Raw genomic sequence first — 23,675 nt, forward strand, 5'->3', positions numbered from 1 at the left:
CTTGTCTTGTTCTAACTGCTTCAGACAGTCTATCGCCCTCTTCCTGTAGTCACTTCCTGGGTCTCGTTTCAGGGGCTCATAAGTATTTTCATCACTGAGTAGTGACAAAATTTTCTCATGATAGTCTTTCTGGTTTAGCAATACTGTGCACCTCCCCTTGTCTGCCGGAAGGATGATAATGTTGTTGTCATCACTAAGTGATGTGAGTGCCTTCCTCTCCTCCATGGTGATGTTGGATGCTGGGGGCTTTGCATTGCTGAGACAGGCCGAAACTTTCGTCCGTAGTTGTTCTGCTTCCACTTCTGCAATATTGTTGTTATGAATTGCTGTTTCTGTGGCTGTGATCAGCTCCACCAAACGTCCAGATGAACAGAATCAACTTTTGGAGATTTACTTACCTGGATGACTGAGCATGCATCAAGACAACAAAAAGAATTACTGTTAATCAGAGGCTTTAAAGATAAAGATTCCTTTATTTTTGCTATAATATAGGGAAAATCCTTTCTTCCAAAATCCAATGCTCACTTTTGAAATTCACCAGGTTATTGAGACCAGGGATGTCCAACTCATTATACATTGTGAACCACATGCAACCCACTTTGATCTTAAGTGAGCCGGACCAAAGAAACTCGCCTTTCCATCACTATAAGAACGTTTAACTGCGCATTAATTACCTTTTGTGAAAAAACTGAAATTTCTATTGTAGAAAAACAGGAACTTTTCTGTCATGTTTTTTTTTTATTATTCGATTTTTATTAGTAGAAAAAGTTGGCACACATGTACCAGAAAAACATTACAGCTGAGGAGGGGGAACTTCAATACAAATTGCCAGCCAGATTTTAAAAGAAAGAGCTGGCAAGATCATAAGTAATGGCACCGTCACATTTCCCCTTTAACGTAAGTCTGACATATAACCTATGGATATATTTGTATTAAATACTGTCCAGTGTATCAGTATAGGAATTTTTTGCTGCAGCAGCCACAAGAATCCATTATCGGTCAGACTCTAATTAACAATCTCAAGCAGCCAGTTTAGTCTGTGCATCATTTAACATCCCTCTCCTACCAGCTGAATGTATGTGTGAATGCGTATATAAATATAGCATGATTCCCATGATTAAGCTCCTGTCGCCATTTTGTTCCAGCTTGCAACCTGAACTGTGAGGTGACTGCGTGTTTCCATACACAGATCAAACCTACTCTACATTAAACCAAATATTTACTCTGCTGATAACCTCTGCTGTTTCTGGAGCAGATAAATAAAGTTCAGTGTGACGAATCAGTGAATTATACATTCATTATGTGTCTGCAAATAATGACCCCCCCCCCCCCCCCCCCCCCCCCCCCCCCCTCTTTTTTTTCCCTCTTGCCCTTGACCTCAATCTTTAACACATATTCTAACTCAGCAGTGAGTTTTACTATTAATGTTTCTTTGTGTTGTTTCCACACATAAGAAACGTCAAGACAAATTTATAATTATCATCAAACTCTTCTTTTTGGTGTAGAATTTTCCTAACAATGAAACATTATGTTTGTATAACATACTGATAGATCAACAAGTCCTATTTTAATTAATAAAACGTCAGACAGACGTCTTTACATTTGTCTAACTAACTGTTTATCTCCTTCAAAAATACTGATTATAGTTGGCACAGTAGTATGCACTGGGCTGTAGTTTGTTTGTCTTTTGGCTGAGTCTACTGTTTTCAGTTGGTATCTGTTTTGGAGCAACCTTATCAAATCTCTAAAAACCCTCCATGAATTGCCTTCAGGGGCTTATGTAATTTATTTGAGTATCCAACAACGCTGGATTTTAGAGCTCTTATATTTTTCATGCCGTTGCAGGTCTCTCCACACATTTGGGATAATGCATATCTGTGTCTGTTCCTCCTTAGTGAAAAATTTAGACATTTCAGGTAGCTGGTACTTGCCTCTCAGTGAGTTATGCCCATGACGCCATTGCTCATATTTTTCACAAGACATTAGAGTACGGTCAGCAAACACGTCATTTGTTTCTAGCTTTCTCCCACACGTGAAACATGAGATGTTTAAGGTGGCGGCGTCCCTTGTGTTCATATATCTCAATGTATTGCACATGAAGCTGTCTCTGCGCACACAGGCCGCTCTAACTCTTGGGGGTTTGATGTCTGATTTGCTGCCCAGTTTTACATCGGTGTAAGGTTTAATGTTGCTGTAAGACATGATATATGATACAGCATGTTTCAGTGGTTTCTTGGGCAAACACACACAAGCACTCACTCCCATGCGGCAACATATACCAAATACAGCTGAGCGAATGTACATACTGACGTTCTGTCTCGCTCTCTCACCTTCTCTTGTTTCCTCCCTCCACACACACACACACACCGATGTGAAGTTGTGAGGCTTTAAGTCTATCTTTGTGCTGTAGTTCTCAGCAGCTGGTACTATATGTCTTTACAGACTTTAATGCACACACACACAAGTACAAATACACAAAAAGAGCCACGCACATCTGCCCTGCAGGGTTCCAACACGTGACTTATTTTCTTCGGGGTTTATGCACATGCTCATTTTCTTCCAGTCTCCTTTGGGTTGATGTGCATGCGCGCTGTCATGTGTTTCTATAGTTTGGCATATGCAGGTGTGTTTGTGCGACTGTGTGTCGCAGCCAGCTGCAGGAATGTGCTGACAGTGTGTGCGTAACAGCAGGGTGTCAGGTCTGAAATCTCAATCTAAATGAATTAAAACCTATTTTGCTTTCTGCTGTTCAGCTTAACTGACATTTAACACACATCCCTCGCTCTGTCTTTCCCTCATTTCTATTCATCAGTTTCATACAAAGTCAAACACACACATCCGTGTCCATCTTTTATGGTTGCTGTATGTGTTGGGACAGTTTCTAGCTCCCAGTAAGCTAGAAACCCAGTACATGTGATGTGTTTGGTAATGTTTCAGTTGATGCAGCTGTTTTCGTTGTCCAAGACGAAGAGACAGTAAATCCAGCAGAACCATAACTTTAACATCTCCATCAGGACTCGATGGATGGAAGTCATCTCAAAAAGAGGTTCTTTTCCTTAAAAGGCTTTACAGTATGGACAGCAACGCCCTTTATGCCTTTATTTTTCACAGGAAAAAGTCTGCCAAGAAAACCTTTAATGCGAGGCTGTAATTTTACGATTTTTACTGTGATGACGAGTTGCTACATATTTCACCCCTTAACTCATTCAGCATGATAAGACCAGATTCTGTCAACACAGAAACACCCAGATTACAGTTAAACATGCCAAAGCAGTTGAACTTCTCATTCATCCATGCATTTTCTTGACTGCTTCTCCAATGGGAGTTGCGGTGGAGATGAAGCCTCTCTTTGTTGACACTGAGCAAGAAGCAGAATACAATGTGGACAGGTCGCAAGGGCTACCACAAAAAGATAGACAACCACATACTAACAACTGTGGTCAATTTAGAAGCAACAGTTTACCCAAGGCCCAGAGGAAGCCTACGCAGGCACAAGAAAAGCATGTAAACTCGTGCAGGTTTCAGTCATCCAGGTCATCCAGGTCATGGTAGTCCTGAGTGCTGAGAAAATAAAGCAGCTGGGCTTCTTTAAGTCCCCGAAGGTGTATTAGCCACATCCAAGAGGCTTTTTTGATGATGGAGATTGGATCATCTCTGATGGAGAATCACTGGGACTTCACCTCTTGTGGTTGTCCCCCTGGAGGTGGTCCTGAGCGTCAATGACCCACTATTAATCATATAATGAACAAAAATGTGGGTCATTACCATCACTGGGGCCAAGGTGTGATACCTCTAAGCCCCACACCACCATCATGTGAGTTCTCGTCACCATCAGTTGTTTTAGAGCTCAAGAAGCCTCTTGGATGAGACGCGAAACATCTTTACAAACCTCCAGGTGCTCTCTTTTGAAGGACTCGACAAAAAAATGGAAGCTGCTACAGCAAAGACTCGGCCAACCAACAGGCTCAGCCACAGAACCTTGTTGCTGTCATGTGACAGCGATAACCACCATGTTGTGCTGGAAATCTGACACGGTTTGTGTCAAATCCACTTTTTATCAGATTAAATATTCTCAAATTTAAAGATTTGGTTGACCTCAGAACTGCACAAACAATGTACAAAGCAGCAAATAAATCTTCACATCACAACATTCAGAACTTGTTCCAAAAAAGACCAAATACTCATGACCTGAGAGGAATCCTTATGTTCAGCAAGCCTCTAGTAAGGACAAATGTAAATATGACAGCATTACAGTCAGAGGAGTTAGTGTGTGGAACACCTGTACAGATGAAATCAAGAAAAGTACATCAATACAAAAATTCACACAATTGTTCAAAAAGAATAAATTGCATGAATATAGGAAATCTTCCTCTCAGTGACTGAGTTGTCTCATTGTGTCCTCATTTTTTATAGATCAAGGGCAGAGTAACCCAAGCTTAAGTGTTCATTAAGGTGTTTGTCACACAAATATAAAATAAGCTCAGAGATTAAGCGGGTGTTAAACACAGCGTGATTAGTTTATGTAAAAATGTAGTTTGTTGTTGTTCTGGTTTACGTGCTGAAAATGGTTTTATTTGTGTATGTTCAACGTGTTAGACTTGTACATAGTTAAACATATATTGATCAAATAATGTTGAATCCTGGATATGGATTTGTAAGCAATGAAATTTGAAATAAGGGGGTAGAAACAGGAAAACTTCATCCTACTCCTTTTCGAGCACACACATTCTGTAGACATAGATATATACACGAAAACTTAATGATTTTTAAGTTGTTTTTTTCTCTTGTTATTTCAATTATATTTGCATGTTCAAAATAAAATTCTGTCTGTCTGTCTGTCTGTCTGTCTGTCTGTCTGTCTGTCTGTCTGTCTGTCTGTCTATCTATCTATCTATCTGTCTATCTATCTGTCTATCTGTCTGTCTTTCTTTCTTTCTTTCTTTCTTTCTTTCTTTCTTTCTTTCTTTCTTCAGTAGTGACCACATTTTCATATGACATTTCCATTCCAACAGAACTGGGTTTGTTGAGGTGTAAACTCTGGTTTCTTAATTCTGAGATTTTGGGTTCTAATTATGTTGCTCTCATAAAGGGCTAGAACACGATACATCATGGTATAATGATTAAAGCGTACACATGTCTCCATGATTGTTTTCTCCTCCTAGACGACTGGTATCTATAAATATCATTTCTTTTCTTGAAATCAAAAGCCTTGGTTTTTTATTTAAATTATTTTATAATGTGTCAAATGTTAATTTACCTAATTAAAAAGTGATAAGAGGAGAGGAGATGTGCAGGAGAGAACGAGGGGCTCACAGAGGAAGCAGCGGAAAAGACAGTAAAGAGGTCAGGGCAGGAAGTATAAGTCGCTTTAGGGGGGAAGGAGTAAGAGGATAAATTAAATGAAAGAAAGAAAAGCAGAAAATGTCTTTTTGGCAGAGAGAAAAGGAGAAAGACAGCTGTCCTACAACAACTTACAACATATCCAACAAAACTGCATGATATCCCAAAGAAATGATATTCCCTTCATCTCTGTCTGCCTTCCATCTTCCGTTCATCCATCAATCTTTGAGATGACACTTTATGGTTAATGTCCCCTCCTTTTACTTTCATGCCCTACCTTTATGCACAACTTTATGTCAACTAATTTATTGATCATATTTTTACCAGACAAGAAAAATTCACTTAACATTTTATGAACCTCAGAAATCATCTGTTGCACCAAATGTTGTAAACAGGTCATCAGAAAAAAAAAACACTGAAGAAACTCAAAGAAGAGAAGAAATCAGGGCGACGATGCACGACGTCAAGGTTTTCAGCAACAGGCAAACAAAGTCACTGGCAGCACTGGCAGTTATTTCCTTTCTGCAGAGAAAGACGCAGAACATTTTAGTTATTTAATCTGTGTGTGGGATGCTGCCTCGGGTTGAGAAAGTAGTGATAATCTCGTATTAGGAGGTGATTCACTGAGAATTTTTTTCCTTCAAATTCCCAGCAACACCAAACTCCATCTGGATATAATAGACCTGGATCTCCTGTGCGCACAACAGACTGGACAGATTTTAACCCACTAAGATGAAGCTTTTTAGTAGATTGAGAGTCCGTTTGAGGAAAAAAAATATCACATTTGTATTTTTCACTTGTGCACACAAAGACTAGATTTTGAGCCTCATGTACAATTAGGCCATAAAGAAAGTCTGCAGACACACGAAGCGGCTTCGCTGTCTTCAGTCTCCTGCAGTGAGAACCTTGGCCGATGCCTCAAGGTGAATGCTATAAATTCAATTTATTTCTCCTTAGCTGCTCTGTTCTCTGTTTTATCTCCCTACCAGACTCCTTCTCCTTCCCCCTGCGCCCTTTCCGCCATCCCTCCCTTCATTCCTGTCGTCCCTCCTTTACTTCATCTTTCAACCTGAAATAACTTCTCTCAGTCCATTCCATCCTCCTTTTTTGTCTCCTCCCTTGCATCCTCCCTTCCACTTTTCTTCATCTCTTTCCATTCATCTCTCCATTGTCATCCCTTCTTTTAAGCCTACACCTGTCTGGCAAAGTCATTATTGCCTGATCTCTGTTTGGCAAGCTGTATATCTCCCACCGTCCGTGTCTTCACCGTTGTCACTACATACTGAAACTAATCGATGACGTGTCGGGCTCTCTTTTTGCGCTTTTGCGTGTGTGTGTAGTCGAAGATCTCATTTTCGAAGGCTCTGTCAATGGAATGACATCTCTGCTTTTTACAGCTGTCACTAACAATATGGCTGCATGTGTAAGACACGCGCGCGCACACACACACACACACACACACACACACACACACACACACACACACACACACACAGTCGTTTACAAAAAAAAGAAACAGACAGCAAGACTGCTGAGAAGCTTTCCCTCCCAGAGGAATGCTTGGAGATGTATACAAACACATACGCACAGACGCATAAAAATACATCCTCCCACACGAATGCATGTACACATGATGCTCGTGGCAGCACACCAAGCACAGAGATGCGCTTTGATCCCCTCAGACAGCAATGAGATTAATCCACAGTGTGCCAAAGCAAGTCTGTGTTTGTGTGTGTGTGTGTGTAACAGACATGTTCAGAGCTTAGTATGACAAAAAGGGGCACGCAGTTTTGACACTTAGTCTTACAAGCTCAAATCAGGGCGCCACGCTTTATGTCTCGCTCTCTTCTCTCCACTTTTTTGTGCGCTCTGTATTTCCCTTTTGTCTTTCGCTCTGGCTCTCTGCCTCTGTTCTGATGCTTTTTTACTTTTTGTAGGAATCTGAAACATTTGAATCGGTAAACTAGAGACAATAAAAGACACGCTTCACTCAGAAGTTGTGTTCTTTTGTTTTTGTTTTTATTTGATTTTCTAAAAACAAAAGAATCCTTGTAAACCAGTGAATGTTTACTTTCATGTCGCTGGCATCATGTACGCTTTGTTACTACATTTTTTTGGACATGTAGCCCAATTCTTTGAATTAAACTCAGTTGGGGGGGGTTATATTTATAACAGGGAGATTACAGCTAAAAGAAACAAGTGGAGAGGAAAAACAGATAAAGGAAAAAAGGATGCGGCAAAACCTAAAGTTGCCTCTTTTCCTCAGGCTGATTACAGGTTGCGTGTGCCAGGCCATCAAACAGATCATTAAACAGCAATTAAAGAGAGAGAGGGAGTGATGAAGAGAGAAAACGTATCGAAAAACAGAAAACAAAACGTGGATTCTTTCAAAGCCTCTGATTGTATGTTGGAAGTGCCAGACGATTTCATTTCTATTCTGGGAATAATAAAAGTGCAGTATAAGACCGGCAGAGGAGAACCGAACAAACCAGTGACAAACCAGTCAGCTTCAGATGAAGCTAAAAATTGACCAAAATAGTTTGATGATTCAACTTTGTAATCAGGGTTAAACTATAGGTATAATGAATATTTGTAATGTAATGATAACATTTTCTTTTCAGACTTTTCCCTCCTTTTTGGCAAAGCTGGCTCGCAGTAAAGTGATTGTTAACTGAAATAAAATGATGGAAATGGGAACAATGGGTTATATTTCAAAGTGAAATAGCTTTAATCATTGTTTGAGTTTTGCCTTTTCTTAGTTTTGTGAGCAAGATTCACATTGAAAGATGATAAAAAAAATTTTTAAATTTGATTCTAATGTAAAGAAATAGCAGCTGTGTTTAGTGTTGCGCCGCATAAATCTAAAAATAGCGTTTTTGCTTCTGTAGAAAGTAAAGTTCAGTCACAAATATGAAGTATTAGCCTCTACATGTTATATACTGTTGTCAAACTAAATAGACACATTAATTGACTGTAGTTCACTGTAATGAGCACAGTTTTTTGTCTACTAAACCAAAACATCAGCAATGTTGTAGCTGAGAAACAAAGTGATGCATTCTTGTCACTGGCTGGCTTTTTTTGCACAAATTAATGAGAATTGAAATCCACTGAGAAATCATGGAGGCTCTTAAACAGTCATAACCAGGAAAACAGTCAGTCTCCTTTCACTAACCAATGCTCTAAAACAGGGGTCTGAAAATCGAATGAGCTGTGGGCCACTGCTGGCGCTGTCATCTCATTGGAGGGCCACTTTAGTGTTCAAGTAGTACAAAAAACAAACAAACAAGAAAACACCCACAAATATTTCTGAAAATGTAGTAGGTAGTAGTAGTTTTTTTTTTTCCAATTTCAAATATTGTATAATAAGAAAAAGCTGCAAATGTATAATTATAATTTTATATAGTGCTATCATTTTTTCGTATTTAACAAATTAAAGAATGCAGACATAAGTGTGCACATTTTTCACTGCTAGTTAAAATAGTTTTCTTTACAAAGAATTCTCACTGCATTAATTATCTTATGGCCCTGAGTGAGCTGTTTAGGAAAAGGGACTTCACTAAAACAGGGATGACAGTGTAGTAACCATCATGTGATGTTGATTAGGCAGCATGGATGCTATCTTTAGAAAATGAAGATCAATATCAAAATCAATAAAATTGCCCATAATCGTGCTGATGAATGAAGATAGGCACCATGAAATGAAGGGCAAAGGTTTGATGCAAAACAAAAAAAGAACAGCCATGTGTGTGTTTTTGTGCACGGTGCGCCACAAGAGAGTTTAATGTGCCACACGGCCGGCGTTCAAGCTCTACAGCCAGTGATGGAGTTTAACTGAATGCTTGTTACGCTCTAATTACAACATGGGTTGTCTGCTGAAGGGCAGGCTCCCTCTGTGTGCAGCAGGTGTCAGCTCAGTCGTCACTTGTCTGTAAATATCTATGAATGTCGGCGTGATTTGAAGATCAGGGTATTTTGGTTTTTAAGGTGTTATTAGAAGATGAGTATTCTAAGTGTGGTCTATTGGCCAATGACCACCTCTGATAGCACATTATGTTGCCCATAAAGTACTGTAATATATTTAGCCCAAGCATAGTTGATGTAGTGAAATGGCAAAGAAAAAGTACACAGACAATTACATCAAGGGTCAGGAAATGTATCAGTCTTCTCACTAACGATTCAAAATCTTCAAACCAGTCCAAAGAGGACAATTAGCAACATTAACCACCCGCCTCTGAACAATAAAGTGTTCGACATGCACATTTTTCCTGTAAAGCCCTCCATCACAAGCTAGCTTCCAGAAGTGGTAGTCATTCATCAAACCTTCGAGAGCCATGGATTAGAAGATGTGAAAGTTGCATCCAACCTCCGTCTACTTCCCCTTAATCCACTGACACGCAGTAGCGTTGTATGACGGCGATAAAGATCAGCCGAAAGATTTCAGTTACTCTTACGTAGTCATAAGATAAATTGCACTTCAGTGATCATGTGGGACTCACAGGTGTCCATTACTTTCACTGGTTAATATGGCAGGAGTGAGTTTGTGCTGACAGATTGTAAGCAGATGTCTTGGTCTCAGTAGCTAAGCATAGAAATGGATTTACTGTAAAGAACCACAGTGAGCACAAAGCTGCAGCTTTGTCACACTTCTTTGTGTGTTTCTGTGTGTGTGTGTGTGTGTGTGTGTGTGTGTGTGTGTGTGTGTGTGTGTGTGTGTGTGTGTGGTCTCATGGGAAGAGCAAACTCCCGCACACCATAGATAATGCATTTTTACACTTTTCTTATTAGTCACAGTGTGTGTTTTTAAGTGTGTGTGTGCGAGCGTCTGAGCGACAGACAAAGAGAAAGAGAGGTGAGGGAGCGGGAGAAGTTTTTTTAGAGGGAAAAAAGGGAGCGAGAAAAAGGGGGGAATATGTCAAGAACAGATCCTCATTCTGTCATGCAGTAGTCCCACCTGCCCTTCTCTCCGTCTTGCTCTCTCTTCCCCTCTTACTTCCTTTGTCTCTCTACCTCCCTTTCCTGTGTCTGCTTCCCTGCCTCTCCTTCTTCACGTCTCTTTGATTTGTTTTCCCTCCAAATCCTCCAGTTATTTTATTCCCTTCCCTGTCAATGCTGTGTATGTGTGTGTGTGTGTGTGTGTGTGAGTGTGTTTGCCGTCTCGCTGTCTTTTTTTTTAAGCCTCTCTGATGTACAACAGCTCCTTGAGGGGAGCTTTTCTCTCCCTCTCAAACACTCAAGCACACACACACACAGATATCCTATGCACCAGCTTTAACCTATTTCCCTAACACTTGCCTCAGATGGTCTCTCATCCCGTCTTCTCTCTCCATGCTAAATTATTCATGTCCAGCATCTCTGACCCACTTCCATTATAGTTTAAGACACAGACTCTGCTCTCAAAAAGTTCTTGCCCAAAAAATCCTGCTGTTCTCACTGTGTTGTTATACATCGGGCTACTTTAATCTACGGTAGGCAGCGTCAGTCAAACATAAAACAAAGTCTCTACCAAATCAGGCTCTGGCTGCTGTGCTGACGGCAAGCGGATCATTTTTTCACTCATTATTATTTTTCTCAGTTTTTATAGGCTTGATAAAAACGTATGTTTTCCAGATCAGTAAACAGGATTTGGATTTTGGCATTGAATTAAAGCTTCGGGGCCATTCTCAGCTGTAATTCCCGATAATCATTTTATCATTCTTCTGCCTTTTCAGCATAGCGTTATCCCTTTGATGTGTTTATTGCAGCCCTAGAGAACTGTTTCAAAGTTTTGATCGCACATTACCACGTCGGTAGGTGTCGATAATTTTCCCTAATAACCTCAGTTGTATAATGTGGTGAAGTGAAACTTTGTGTTGGCCCTTCTGCAGGAGAGCGCTACAGTAAATAGTTTACTATAAACCAGAGATTTATTGGCTTAACTTTGATGGTCCACACATGGCAGGCCAGTAGTAACAAATGTTTCATAAAACCTGCTCCGATGTGTGCGTTCGTTGCACTGTGTTTTCTCTTGTAGGGTTATAAAGCAGAGTGTTTGTGTTTGGGAGTTTGTGTAGTGTACTGCAGTGCAGTCTAAGAGCAGAGGGCAAAGTGGAGCAAAGGCTTGCGTTACAGGAACTATTAACTCCATGTCAGATATAAATCTGGCTGTATATATTTAATGTATGGTGTGTGTGTGTGTGTGTGTGTGTGTGTGTGTGTGTGTGAGTGTGTGTGTGTGTGTGTGTGTGTGTGTAAGAGAGAGAGGCAGAGAAAGTGAGGGAGCTGGGCTTGAAGCAGATGAGTTGTCTACTTGCTGGTTGTCCGCCGCAGGACAGAAGTTGTCAGCTGGGAGAGAAATACTACCCACTCAGGAGACCCAGAAACTGTGTGTGTGTGTGTGTGTGTGTGTGTGTGTGTGTGTGTGTGTGTGTGTGTGTGTGTGTGTGTGTGTGTGTGTGTGTGTGTGTGTGTGTGTGTGTGTGTGTGAGAGAGACAGAGAGAGAGAGAGAAAGAGGAGAAATCTATTAATTTTACATCCTCACGGACAATTAGATTATGCACAGTCATGAGCAGCAGAACCAACCAAAGAGATGTGCTTATGCATGCGAGGATTGTCGGAAACAGAGCTAAAAGCGTATCAGCAAAGGTTTAAAAAACAAAAACGAGGAAGTCTTTTTTTTCCTTTCTCTATCGCAGATTTCTCCAATCAACATCTTAGCACTACCTCTGTTTCTGTGTGTCTGTTTGCACAATATGTGTGAGTTCACGTGTTGTTAGCCACAACTGACAGACAGCTTTATTCTTCTCATTTCTACTTTGCACTCTCCTCTTTGTAAAAAATTATCTTTTAGCTGACATTAAACAAAAATATCACAGCCAATCTTTTGCCCCTTCGCTGCTTCCCTGTTTCTTCCTCATGCACAAACAGCCCATTCTCACTCCCGAGGCGTAACATGCCGACGTTTTGTCACGTCCCGCGGTGTTCCTGAGGAACGCGAAAGGAGACCTTCGGCGTTGTATTCCAACCCTAAACCTAACCTTATCCCTAGGCCTAACCATAACCTTTTTCCTGACCTTAACCAGGACTGTAATGATGTTAAATAGCGTGTTTCTAAGCGATTTGAAGAAAAAGAGCGAACATGTGTAGATTGAGTCCATACGGTTCTCATATTTCCTCATTTTTCCGAGGTCGTCATTTAGGAACGTGGTGGGTAGCCGAAAACGTAATATGTTGACGATTTGTCACCTAGCGTAAAATTTTACGCTTTGGGAGTGAGAACGGGTTGGCACAAAAGAGAAAGAGCAGGAAACTGGATTTTTTATCATTAGTTAATGGTATGCCTGTTCACACAATTTCCAAATTTCATGTGTCAATTTTTCTCCAGAGTCACCTTCAAGCTAAGTTGGTAAGGTCTGAAATTTTTTTAACCCTGGAGAACCAATGGGGTCGGCTCTGACCCCATTGGTTCTCCAGGGTTAATTTATGTTCTTCAGTGTGATGTGTCTAAGTGTGATCTAAGCCTATCCAATTAGTACCTTATACGTGTCTGTTAAAAACAAAATATCCATAGCACTTGATTGTCTTAATTCCTTATCCAATACAGGATCACAGGGAAGCTGGAGCCTACCCCAGTAGGATATAGCCTGTTCACGTCAGCAGTCTATTACAGGGCTAAAACAGAGAGACAGACTACCATTCACATCTACAGCAAGTTTATAATCACCAGTCAACCTAACATGTGTTGTTGGACTGCTGGAGTACCCAGAGACAACATACAAAACTACACACAGAAAGGCGCCCCAGTCTTTTTCAGTAGCCACTGTCACCTCATAGCAAGATGGTCCTGGGTTCAAACTACCTACAAGCAGGACCTTGCTGTGAAACTACACTGTTCACCACTGCAGTGCCCTCTTTTTACAGCAGGGCTCAAAATGAGCACATTTACACATTTTATGCCCTGACACATAGACCACAATAAGGAAAATTTGAGAAAAAGAACACCTGATAAAGGTTTGATCATATATTTCTTTTTCCCCAGACAAATTTGTATCGAAGCTGAAGTAAGAAGTTGAAGTTTTATAGCAATGCTGTCGACTTTAGTTTGCCAGCTTTTGCTCTAGTTTATCTGGAGCATCTAAATTGGTTCCTTTGGCCTGATCGACTCATCTTATTGGTTGGTTAGATAAAAAACCAAAAAAAGCTCCGTTCTATGCAATGCAGTTGGATATATTTTAAGGCATCTCTTCAGCCTATAAAACAGAAACCAGCTCACAAATTTGTAATTCTCTAACTTCTTTCATCTTCTGGTGAAGCAGCTCAGAAGTGGCATGGGCAGATCTACAGGGTTAATGGAGAGCAGACACAGTCCTTTAACTGCTACATAAATTCTATAAATAATAAGAATTATCTCAGTTTGTGGAGATTGGAATGAGTTTGATTTTCTTTGTTTCGCTGTTTTCAAAACTTTCCTGTCTGCTTTTGTTTAAAGAGAACCAAAGCACTGATGGTTAACGTGATTATAGAGTGTAATTAACATATTTTTCCGAATCCCCAGTCGCCAGCTAAGTGAATTTGCTGTTTTTGCTTACCTCGAAACTCACTTATTTCTCAACACTGGTCAAGTAGGGGTCGAGCTGGTTTTGCGGGGAGTACTATGCACCAGGGGGAGAAAAAACTAAAAACTATATCAAAGTTTAAGTGCGATTAAAAAGTCTTAACAATTCATGAATATTGTTTTTTTTTTTTAAAGAAAACGTCCCATCACAGTGCTTGACACGCACCGCGTAATACAGGGGTTAACTCGGGCGTCCCGCAAGCAGCCTCGAGGGTAACCAGAGCAGACAGTGTCACAGAAAACAATGGAGAGCTTTTTTGTTCAGTCGGAAACAGAGAACAGAGAACGGGGATTATTTCTAAAATAGCTCTGTGTTTGTCTTTGAAAGAGACTGGCCAGTATCACACTGCACTGAATCTACTTTACAAACACAGGGGCACACACACATACACACACTTCAGTCATATAGACACTAATGCAAGGAATAAGGCTTTGAATACACACAGAGAGCCTGTGAGCATGCACATACACCCTTACACAAAATACCAATGCAGTAGTATAGGCACAAACACACATATACACATGGCAGATTGCATTAAAGGGCAACAGCATGAAGAGATAATGCAGCGTACATGGGAAGCTGCTTTAGTGTGTGTGTAGAAAAATGCGAGTGATCTAAGACCAGGCATTAGGGTTTGTGATAAAGTGAGGGGCCTTAAGTGGTTTTAGAAAGGAGAGAGCCCCTGTGTGTGTTTGTGTGTGTGTTGGGGCTGGGGTCAGGTGCCTGGTGCATTTGTGTATATCTGCTTACTGTCTGCCTTGTCGCCACAGCGATGACATCATGGCACACGACCGCCAAATGACGGAAAGAATTCCTCCAGTCTTCTTTACAGACAGAGAGATAGCACGAGTGGTGAAGGATGAGGGAAAGGAAATGATGGAAACGAGAGCTGCAGTGTGGGTGGGGAGTACTGATAGAGAATAAGTGAGAGAAATTTTAGATGGAAACTTGTTAATAACTTGTAAAAAGCTTAAATGAAAACATATGGACTGTTTGTAGGACTGGAATCTTTAGTCAGCATTTCCTGGCCAATGAATTACACCGATAGTTGACAATTCCCAACAGTTTACATCCCTTTATGATAAGAAGGCTGTCCAATATAGCGAGGTGGTGGATAAGGGTGGTGGTCATTGTCACAAGCAACCTCAATCTGGTTGCAAAGCCTGCATGCCATCACGCAGCTGCAGTTGTTGGAGTAATAAATATATTTTCCTACTCCAGCCTGTCTTGCATATATCATGTATTTAATTTTTTCCCATTGTTATATGTCTCTAACTTTAACCATGATTTATTTTCCATGACCATAAATTTACACATAAAATTATATTGAAGTGACCACTGGCAAATGTTTTTTGAGAAGACAGTAAATCAGTTCCTGGACTAGACCGAAGCTCTTTGGCACTGAAAGCTACTGTCGGGATTTACAGAGTGAAAAGGTAGTGATGGAAAGGTGTGGACAGAAGTTATTTTTGTGGCTTGTGTTTGTGAGAGTTTCAGGCTAAATCTGGGGAGAGGGGATTTAGGTGAATTATACGTCATCATCTGCAGTAAGAAATATTGATAAAGTGTGTAAGTGTATGTGTGTGTGTATACAATTCCTGATGGTGTAAAAGAAAAAACAATAAGAAAACATAGAAGTAGAGCAAATGTAGGCTACCAGTCAGATTCAGGTTTATGGTATTCTATAAATGTGACATCTACTTTGTGCATCTCCTTACTGTTCATGCTGTCTTATAAATTTCGTCAATGGAATACACGTTCCCCTGTAGACTCCATTTACCTTGCCCTCACTGACCTCAGTGAATTTCAGATATTCCTTCTGTGAGCAGAATGGACATTGCAATTATGAGGTTTTTTTGGTTTTTTTTAGCAGCAGTTGCTATTTACTTCCTCCACTGACACCTGCAATTTCTACCACAGAAAACATCTCATTCTTCTGCCTCTCTGTGGTCTGCGCTGTCATGTTTTTTTTCCCCCAAGAAAACATAAATACAGCTCCTACGTTATATTTGTCCGAGTACAAGTTCCAAGCTGTGTCATCATTTTGCACATTAGTAGATGAGCCCCAGAACTTTCCATTGAAATCTGTGCTTTTTTTGTTTCCAGTTACAGTCTCACCCTCATTTTTTTCTGCTTAGTAAATCTGATCCCTTGTCTGGCGATAGGATGTGGGGGGAAAAACGGGCAGGTGGACCAGTATGTGTGAATTTACGATGACAACTCAGTAAACTTATCATTGGAATAGTTTTTAGTGTTTTTCAGTGTTTCTCATGTCATGTGGAAAAGAAAGTAATCATGGGACCAGACTAACCAGACTTTACTGGTAGGAATTTAAGAATCTAAGTAACAGCCAGGTGCTCCTAATCAAATGCACTTCATTAATCAATTAACAGCAAATGCCAGCACCTCTATACAAGCATTCGTTTTGGCAATTTGCTGATCTGGAGCATTTAGGAGTATATTAATACAATTGCAGGAGTGGACGTCCCAGCAAATTCACCCCAAGGTCAGACCGTGCAATGCTCAGACGAACTGCAGAAAAAACCCAAAAGCTACATCTCAGACTTTACTGGCCTCAGTTAGCATGTTAAATGTTGAAGTTCATAACGGTACAATTAAAGAAAAGAATGAACAAATATGCTTAGAAAGTTTCCAAGAGATCTTCACTCTAAAACCCTTCACTCTAAAAAGTTTACACCAGAGAACTTCCGGAACAATGTTCTTTGGACAGATGTGACCAAAGTGCAGATGATTGGCCATAATGCACAGCATCACATTTAGCAAATACCAAACACAGTGTATCAGCACAAACACTTGATATTAAATGGTGGTGGACGGGTGATGATTTAGCCTTGTTTGGTCACCTTGCAGTCACTGAGTCAGCTATGAACTCCTCTGTATTTCAAAGTATCCTCAGTTGTGTCAAATGAGAGGCCAGCTGTCCAAAGCTTGGCCTGTTAAGGTGCTTCAGCAAGCTAATGAATTATGGGATGGAGCTTATTCCATCCAACAATAATCTTTCAGGAATCTAGCTGTGAGAATATTATTAAGTTGTCTCATCAGCATGTTATATATGATGTTATTTCAATGGCAAATCTTTTTTGGTTCACCCACTGCACCATCACAGCAGTGATATTGAAATAAATAACAAGGAATGTGTTTTTCTGATACAGTGCTTTTGTTGGCTTAACAGACAGAGAAAAGAGCTCATCAACACAAAATCCTATGACAGATACCGTGTGTATATATACACTACTGCCAACACAACGTCAAGTAGTCACTGAGACGTTTAGTGTAAAATTACCATAGGATTTAATCCAAAAGGTGTATTCCAAAATGGAAAACTTACAGTATTAAAGAACTAACCTCTTTAACAAGATATTATTCTTTGTTAGCAGACCTTCCTCCATCCTGTTGCTTCGGAAAGACTTGAAAGGGGAGTTACAGATCTAAGGCTGCACGTCCACTGGGACCCTTTCCTCCACAATGTGCTGGCTCCGTTGTCTTTGTTATTTTTAATGATAAGGACAGATTGCCAACAGTGGCAAGAGCGTACTATGTTTTAAGTGCCCCTTCACAGTAGAATCATCCAAAGATTCGGCAAAAGAGTGCTGCACTCGAAACAGTTGTCTTTAACAATTACATAGCAATAGCAGTAGCCACAACCATCAGTTGTCATAAGCATGTGCTTAGCTGGGAATGTCAAGCATAGAGAGTGTGTTTCTGTGTGTGTGTGTGTGTGTGTGTGTGTGTGTGTGTGTGTGTGTGTGTGTGTGTGTGTGTCAGACGGAGAAGAAGGGAGAGCCACAGAGAGGCCCAGAATGAGACAAGTGCATCTGGAATAAATATCATTTTATCACCAGGGGTTTATAAGCGCCTTGTGCTGGCAGGTAACCCTCAGATATGGTATAAAACTAGACGCACTGTTAGCTTTAACAAGAGTAATGTTCCATTAGCCTCTCTGCATACGTGTGAGTCAGAATCTGTGTACCGGTGTTTGTATAAAAGGAAAGGGGAAAGACTGTGAGACTGTTCCAGTGTCTCACAGTCTGGAATGAAAAAGTCCATGTGCTAATGTTTGTATAAAAAGTATTTAATTGATTGGCTCACAGACGAAGAAAAAGACCATTCTTAGTAATAGCAAGGAAAAGTATTTCATAGAGTTAAAGACGCTTATTTTTTTAATTGCATGATGCGTAGTGTGGTATAAAAACCTTAAACTCCTAGGACCTGGCATCCACATATGTGGATATCACATTTTGGGTTGTCTAGACCAAAATACTAAATATTGCTATACTTATGAGGACGTTATACTACCACTGTTCTATCGAAATTTAAAGCGAGTGTCCTCATATGTGCATCTAATTTTTCTCAGAAACAAAAATCAGGTTAAAAAAAACCAAAAAACATAATTCTTTGTTTTTACATTCATCAGGCCCCAATCAGCCCAAATAGCAAAGAGAAATTAAAAATACATGCCATGAAAGAGTGCGGGTCTTAGGAGGATAAAGAAAAGCAATACATTAATGTTTAACTGGCATAAATGGGACTAAATATCAATCTCATTAAGTTCACTGATTGCTCTTTATTTTAAATTTCATATCATAATAAGAATTTTAGTTATTTCTAATATCAGCAGGTCTTCTCATGGCTCATAAGATAAAATGAAACACTAATACATGCAAATGACATTTTTACTTACTGAGTTATCAGTAAATATGCTGCAAATAATTAAGGCATCAAACATATCCAAATGATATTTGTCCCTAGTTTGTAGTGTTTGATCTTCACCTGTAGGTCTTTGATCTCCCTCCCTCCCTCTATCACTAAAAACAAAAAAAAAACCCCAAAATATTCAAATAACTCATTTTATTATTAAACACTGGGATACCTGACAGCACCTAATTTGGCCAGGAAATTAATCTACCGACCCATGTCCCAGCTTCCCCTGTCAGTTTAGATGCATGATAGGACATTTGTACACTGACAGTTTGGTCCATGAGGTTGACCAAAGAATCTGTGGGTCTTCACACAGTCTAAACATGTAATCTGTCTTCATTTAGACACCCTCATCACTGCATTCCTTGTTGCACCGCTGTATCTCTCTGTGTGTATGTGACAGGGTGAGAGGGAGGGTTTAATTGCGTGTTGAGTAAAGAGAAAAAGCGCTCAGAAATGGAATCTAAAAAATGCTAATAAATTATACCTCTGTCTGCATCAGCGTGGATTTCTGTGCTTTGGCTCAAACATTATGAACATCTCTGCCAAATATGCTGTTACTTTTTCACGTGTTGCCAAAAAAGCTCTGAACTGCTAAACGATGGACTCTATAAGACCACTAAAGGTGCCCTGTGGAATCTGGAAAAAGCTGGAGCTGCCGTTTTCTAGCACATCCCTCAGAAAACCAATTACCAATTTCACTTCAAGTCTAATACAGGGAGTGCAGAATTATTAGGCAAATGAGTATTTTGTCCACTTCATCCTCTTCATGCATGTTGTCTTACTCCAAGCTGTATAGGCTCAAAAGCCTACTACCAATTAAGCATATTAGGTGATGTGCATCGCTGTAATGAGAAGGGGTGTGGTCTAATGACATCAACAGCCTATATCAGGTGTGCATAATTATTAGGCAACGTCCTTTCCTTTGGCAAAATGGGTCAAAAGAAGGACTTGACAGGCTCAGAAAAGTCAAAAATAGTGAGATATCTTGCAGAGGGATGCAGCAGTCTCAAAATTGCAAAGCTTCTGAAGCGTGATCATCGAACAATCAAGCGTTTCATTCAAAATAGTCAACAGGGTCGCAAGAAGCGTGTGGAAAAACCAAGGCGCAAAATAACTGCCCATGAACTGAGAAAAGTCAAGCGTGCAGCTGCCAAGATGCCACTTGCCACCAGTTTGGCCATATTTCAGAGCTGCAACATCACTGGACTGCCCAAAAGCACAAGGTGTGCAATACTCAGAGACATGGCCAAGGTAAGAAAGGCTGAAAGACGACCACCACTGAACAAGACACACAAGCTGAAACGTCAAGACTGGGCCAAGAAATATCTCAAGACTGATTTTTCTAAGGTTTTATGGACTGATGAAATGAGAGTGAGTCTTGATGGGCCAGATGGATGGGCCCGTGGCTGGATTGGTAAAGGGCAGAGAGCTCCAGTCCGACTCAGACGCCAGCAAGGTGGAGGTGGAGTACTGGTTTGGGCTGGTATCATCAAAGATGAGCTTGTGGGGCCTTTTCGGGTTGGGGATGGAGTCAAGCTCAACTCCCAGTCCTACTGCCAGTTTCTGGAAGACACCTTCTTCAAACAGTGGTACAGGAAGAAGTCTGCATCCTTCAAGAAAAACATGATTTTCATGCAGGACAATGCTCCATCACACGCGTCCAAGTACTCCACAGCGTGGCTGGCAAGAAAGGGTATAAAAGAAGAAAAACTAATGACATGGCCACCTTGTTCACCTGATCTGAACCCCATTGAGAACCTGTGGTCCATCATCAAATATGAGATTTACAAGGAGGGAAAACAGTACACCTCTCTGAACAGTGTCTGGGAGGCTGTGGTTGCTGCTGCACGCAATGTTGATGGTGAACAGATCAAAACACTGACAGAATCCATGGATGGCAGGCTTTTGAGTGTCCTTGCAAAGAAAGGTGGCTATATTGGTCGCTGATTTGTTTTTGTTTTGTTTTTGAATGTCAGAAATGTATATTTGTGAATGTGGAGATGTTATATTGGTTTCACTGGTAAAAATAAATAATTGAAATGGGTATATATTTGTTTTTTGTTAAGTTGCCTAATAATTATGCACAGTAATAGTCACCTACACACACAGATATCCCCCTAAAATAGCTAAAACTAAAAACTACTTCCAAAAACATTCAGCTTTGATATTAATGAGTTTTTGGGTTCATTGAGAACATGGTTGTTGTTCAATAATAAAATTATTCCTCAAAAATACAACTTGCCTAATAATTCCGCACTCCCTGTATATCAAAACCCTTGACATTTTTTGCCTAATTCGTGAGTTGTTGATGCATTCTGGGTTCTTCTTTTTGAGTTTACTTTAACATTTAAATGTCTTAAAACTGTATTTGCAAAAAGACACTTTTACAAAAAGTAAAGTGAAAAGTGAATGTGTTCCACTTTTTACATGTTTTTTTTTTTGCAACGTTGCATTTTTTTATGTGTTCATGTGCTTGTTTGATTGTGTGTGGCAAGTCTTTATAGGAGCATTATGGGATTGTGGAAAAAACAGCAGCGATTTAGACTGAAAACAGATATAATTTTGAGAATTCTTAACGTTGGGTGTCCTTGAATGTGGTTCTGTCCAATCTGTGGCTGATGGGATGAATGGGATGTGGCTTGGTGCTTCTCGACCACATGGAATGCTATCTATCTGTCAACCAGATCATCCAGGCAGGAGGGAAAGATAGACGGAGTCAAAATGGCTGGAAATGGAGACAGGGACTAGAGAATTGTATGGAAACGGAGGGAGAGAGAGGCATATAGAGACTTGAAAATACATTTTTACATAATTGCTAATTGCAGATAATATCAAATATGTGCTCTTAGCCCTTCTTGGAATACTGGGGACTTGGGAGTTTTGTGTTTACAACCAAGTTAGAAAATATGCACTTTCACGATTGTCCCTATTTTCTCCCTAGTTTTTCATCATTGTCATGTATCTTCTTATTTTAAAACTGTTTATGCAGGAAGAGCCAATCAAAAAGTGCAAAAAGTTAGATGAGTAAAATAAAGACATATCAGATAAGAACCAATGGGAAGTAGACTCACTTGGCACTTTGTAAGGAACATATTGTTTGTTAGGCACCCTTTTACCTCCACAAGTGCCTAAAATCTTTGTGGCATAGATTCAGCAAAGTGCTGGAAACACTGATGCATCTATGAGAGTATGAATGTGTATGAATGTTAGATAGAAAGCAGTTACGTTGAAAAAGCATAGAAAAAAAGTCCTTCTATGAATTTGTAAATGAAGCTGAATGAAGTTATCGCTATACAAGAACCAGACCATTTACCATTTCCAGCATCACACAGTTCTTCCAGGATGTAAATCTCCCATTGCACCACATCTCAAAGGTGCTCTATTGGACTATGACTTGGTGGCTGTGTGGGTCATTTGAAAACTCATTGTCATTTTTAAGAAACCAGTTTGAGATTATATGAGCTTTGTAATGTAGTTCATTATCCTGATGGAAGATGGGTACACTGTGGTCATAAAGGGATAGACATGGTAGACACTCAAGTAGGCTCCAGTGCCTAAATGATACATTCAGTGTGTGGTCCCCTGCTGCTGTAGCCCATCTGCTTTAAGCTTTGATGTGTTGATGCTCTTCAACATACCTTGATTGCAACAAGTGGTTATTTGAGTTCCTGATTGATGCCATTCTCCTCTGGCATTTTTGTACAGAGAACCACTGCTCACTGAATATTTTATCTTTTCGTGAACATTCTTAAGTAAACCCTGTGCAGGAAAATCCCAGTAGGTAAGCAGTTTCTCATGTCAGCCCGTCTAGCACAAACAACCATACAAAGTCACTTCGATCACCTTCATTCCCCATTCTGATGGTTGGTTTGCACAGCAAGTCGTGTTGACTGTGTCTACATGCCTAAATGCACAGAGTTGCTGTCATATGATTGGTTGATTAGATATTTGCATTAATGAGCGTCTGGTATTTTGGTGAGTCTAAGCAACAATACTGTAAAACTCTTGTTTGCATGCTCTGCATCATAGTCACCATCAAGAGTCTTCCTGTTTTTTCATAATATATAGAGCTTAAGTGTGGTTAAGATGAGTGCGCTCTTCTGGTTGACACATCATGGGTTCGCCATAAAATTAAAGAGTTGCTTCACCCAAATTAGTCTACAACCACGCCGTTGGTTATAGTTGTACTGGTTCAGAGTTTAAGGTGATCTATTCCTGCAATTTCTACATTCAAACAGAAACAGGTGGAAAAGACTGGGCTTTAATCTGTGTTGACACAAAGAGGCATCTTGTGTCCAATGCTAGATTAACCACAGATAGTTTCAACTTTAAGTAATGTCATTGTAACTTTTCAGTGTCATTAACACCACAACTAGACCAGGAGCTGCACTACTGCTGAAACATTCTTAGTGAAAAATTATTTCATAATATTTTTTATGGCGAGGAGCGTTATTAAATGCTTTTAAGAATGTGTGTGAAGCAACAGTTTTCCTTTCTTTTGATGTAATTTTAATAAAAATGAATGCTTTACTAATCACAATTGGTCTCTGCGCAGGCAAGAGGCACTCCTGGCAGCGATAAGTGAGAAAGACGCCAATATCGCCCTGCTGGAGCTCTCCTCGTCCAAGAAGAAGAAAACCCAGGAAGAGGTCGCAGCTCTGAAGAGGGAGAAGGATAGTCTGGTTCAACAGCTCAAACAGCAGGTAAGACTCAAACACTGACATCCAAGGAAAAACCAGGAAAGCTTTTTGAGAGGAATGCAGGTTCCAAATCTGGAAAAAAATGTAAATAAAAGCAGGGGGAACACAGGTGAGGTGACAGTGACAAGAGTAGTAAAGAAAAACAAGACTGGCAGAGAGAAACTGAGTCCAGATGTAACCGCAGCACTCCAACCACAAAGGGTAAATTTAGGATTAACCTACCACTCCTACTCTCACCACATGCACACACAGAGTTCTGAACTTCAGCAGAGTTCTGGTGACAACATTTTCTTATGAACTGGTATTTATGTAAATGTTCTG

At 40.2% G+C, this 23,675-nt stretch overlaps 1 protein-coding gene across 15 annotated transcripts in view; it reads left to right on the top strand.

The window, feature by feature from the left end:
• The window catches only part of LOC101463811 (ELKS/Rab6-interacting/CAST family member 1), a 157,767-nt gene that overhangs the window by 92,626 nt on the left and 41,466 nt on the right, over window positions 1-23,675 (top strand). For all 15 annotated transcript variants that reach the window (XR_013093956.1, XR_013093957.1, XR_013093958.1 and 12 more), the window contains one exon: window positions 23,210-23,357. Coding sequence is in view for 10 of the 15 variants with exons in the window: in XM_004548203.3 (XP_004548260.3) it covers window positions 23,210-23,357 (148 nt within the window). In the remaining 5 variants the exon portion in view is untranslated. The remainder of the gene's footprint in view (window positions 1-23,209; window positions 23,358-23,675) is intronic.

The sequence above is a fragment of the Maylandia zebra genome, linkage group LG17 (genome assembly GCF_041146795.1).
Source record: "Maylandia zebra isolate NMK-2024a linkage group LG17, Mzebra_GT3a, whole genome shotgun sequence".
NCBI classification, from domain to species: Eukaryota; Metazoa; Chordata; class Actinopteri; order Cichliformes; family Cichlidae; genus Maylandia; species Maylandia zebra.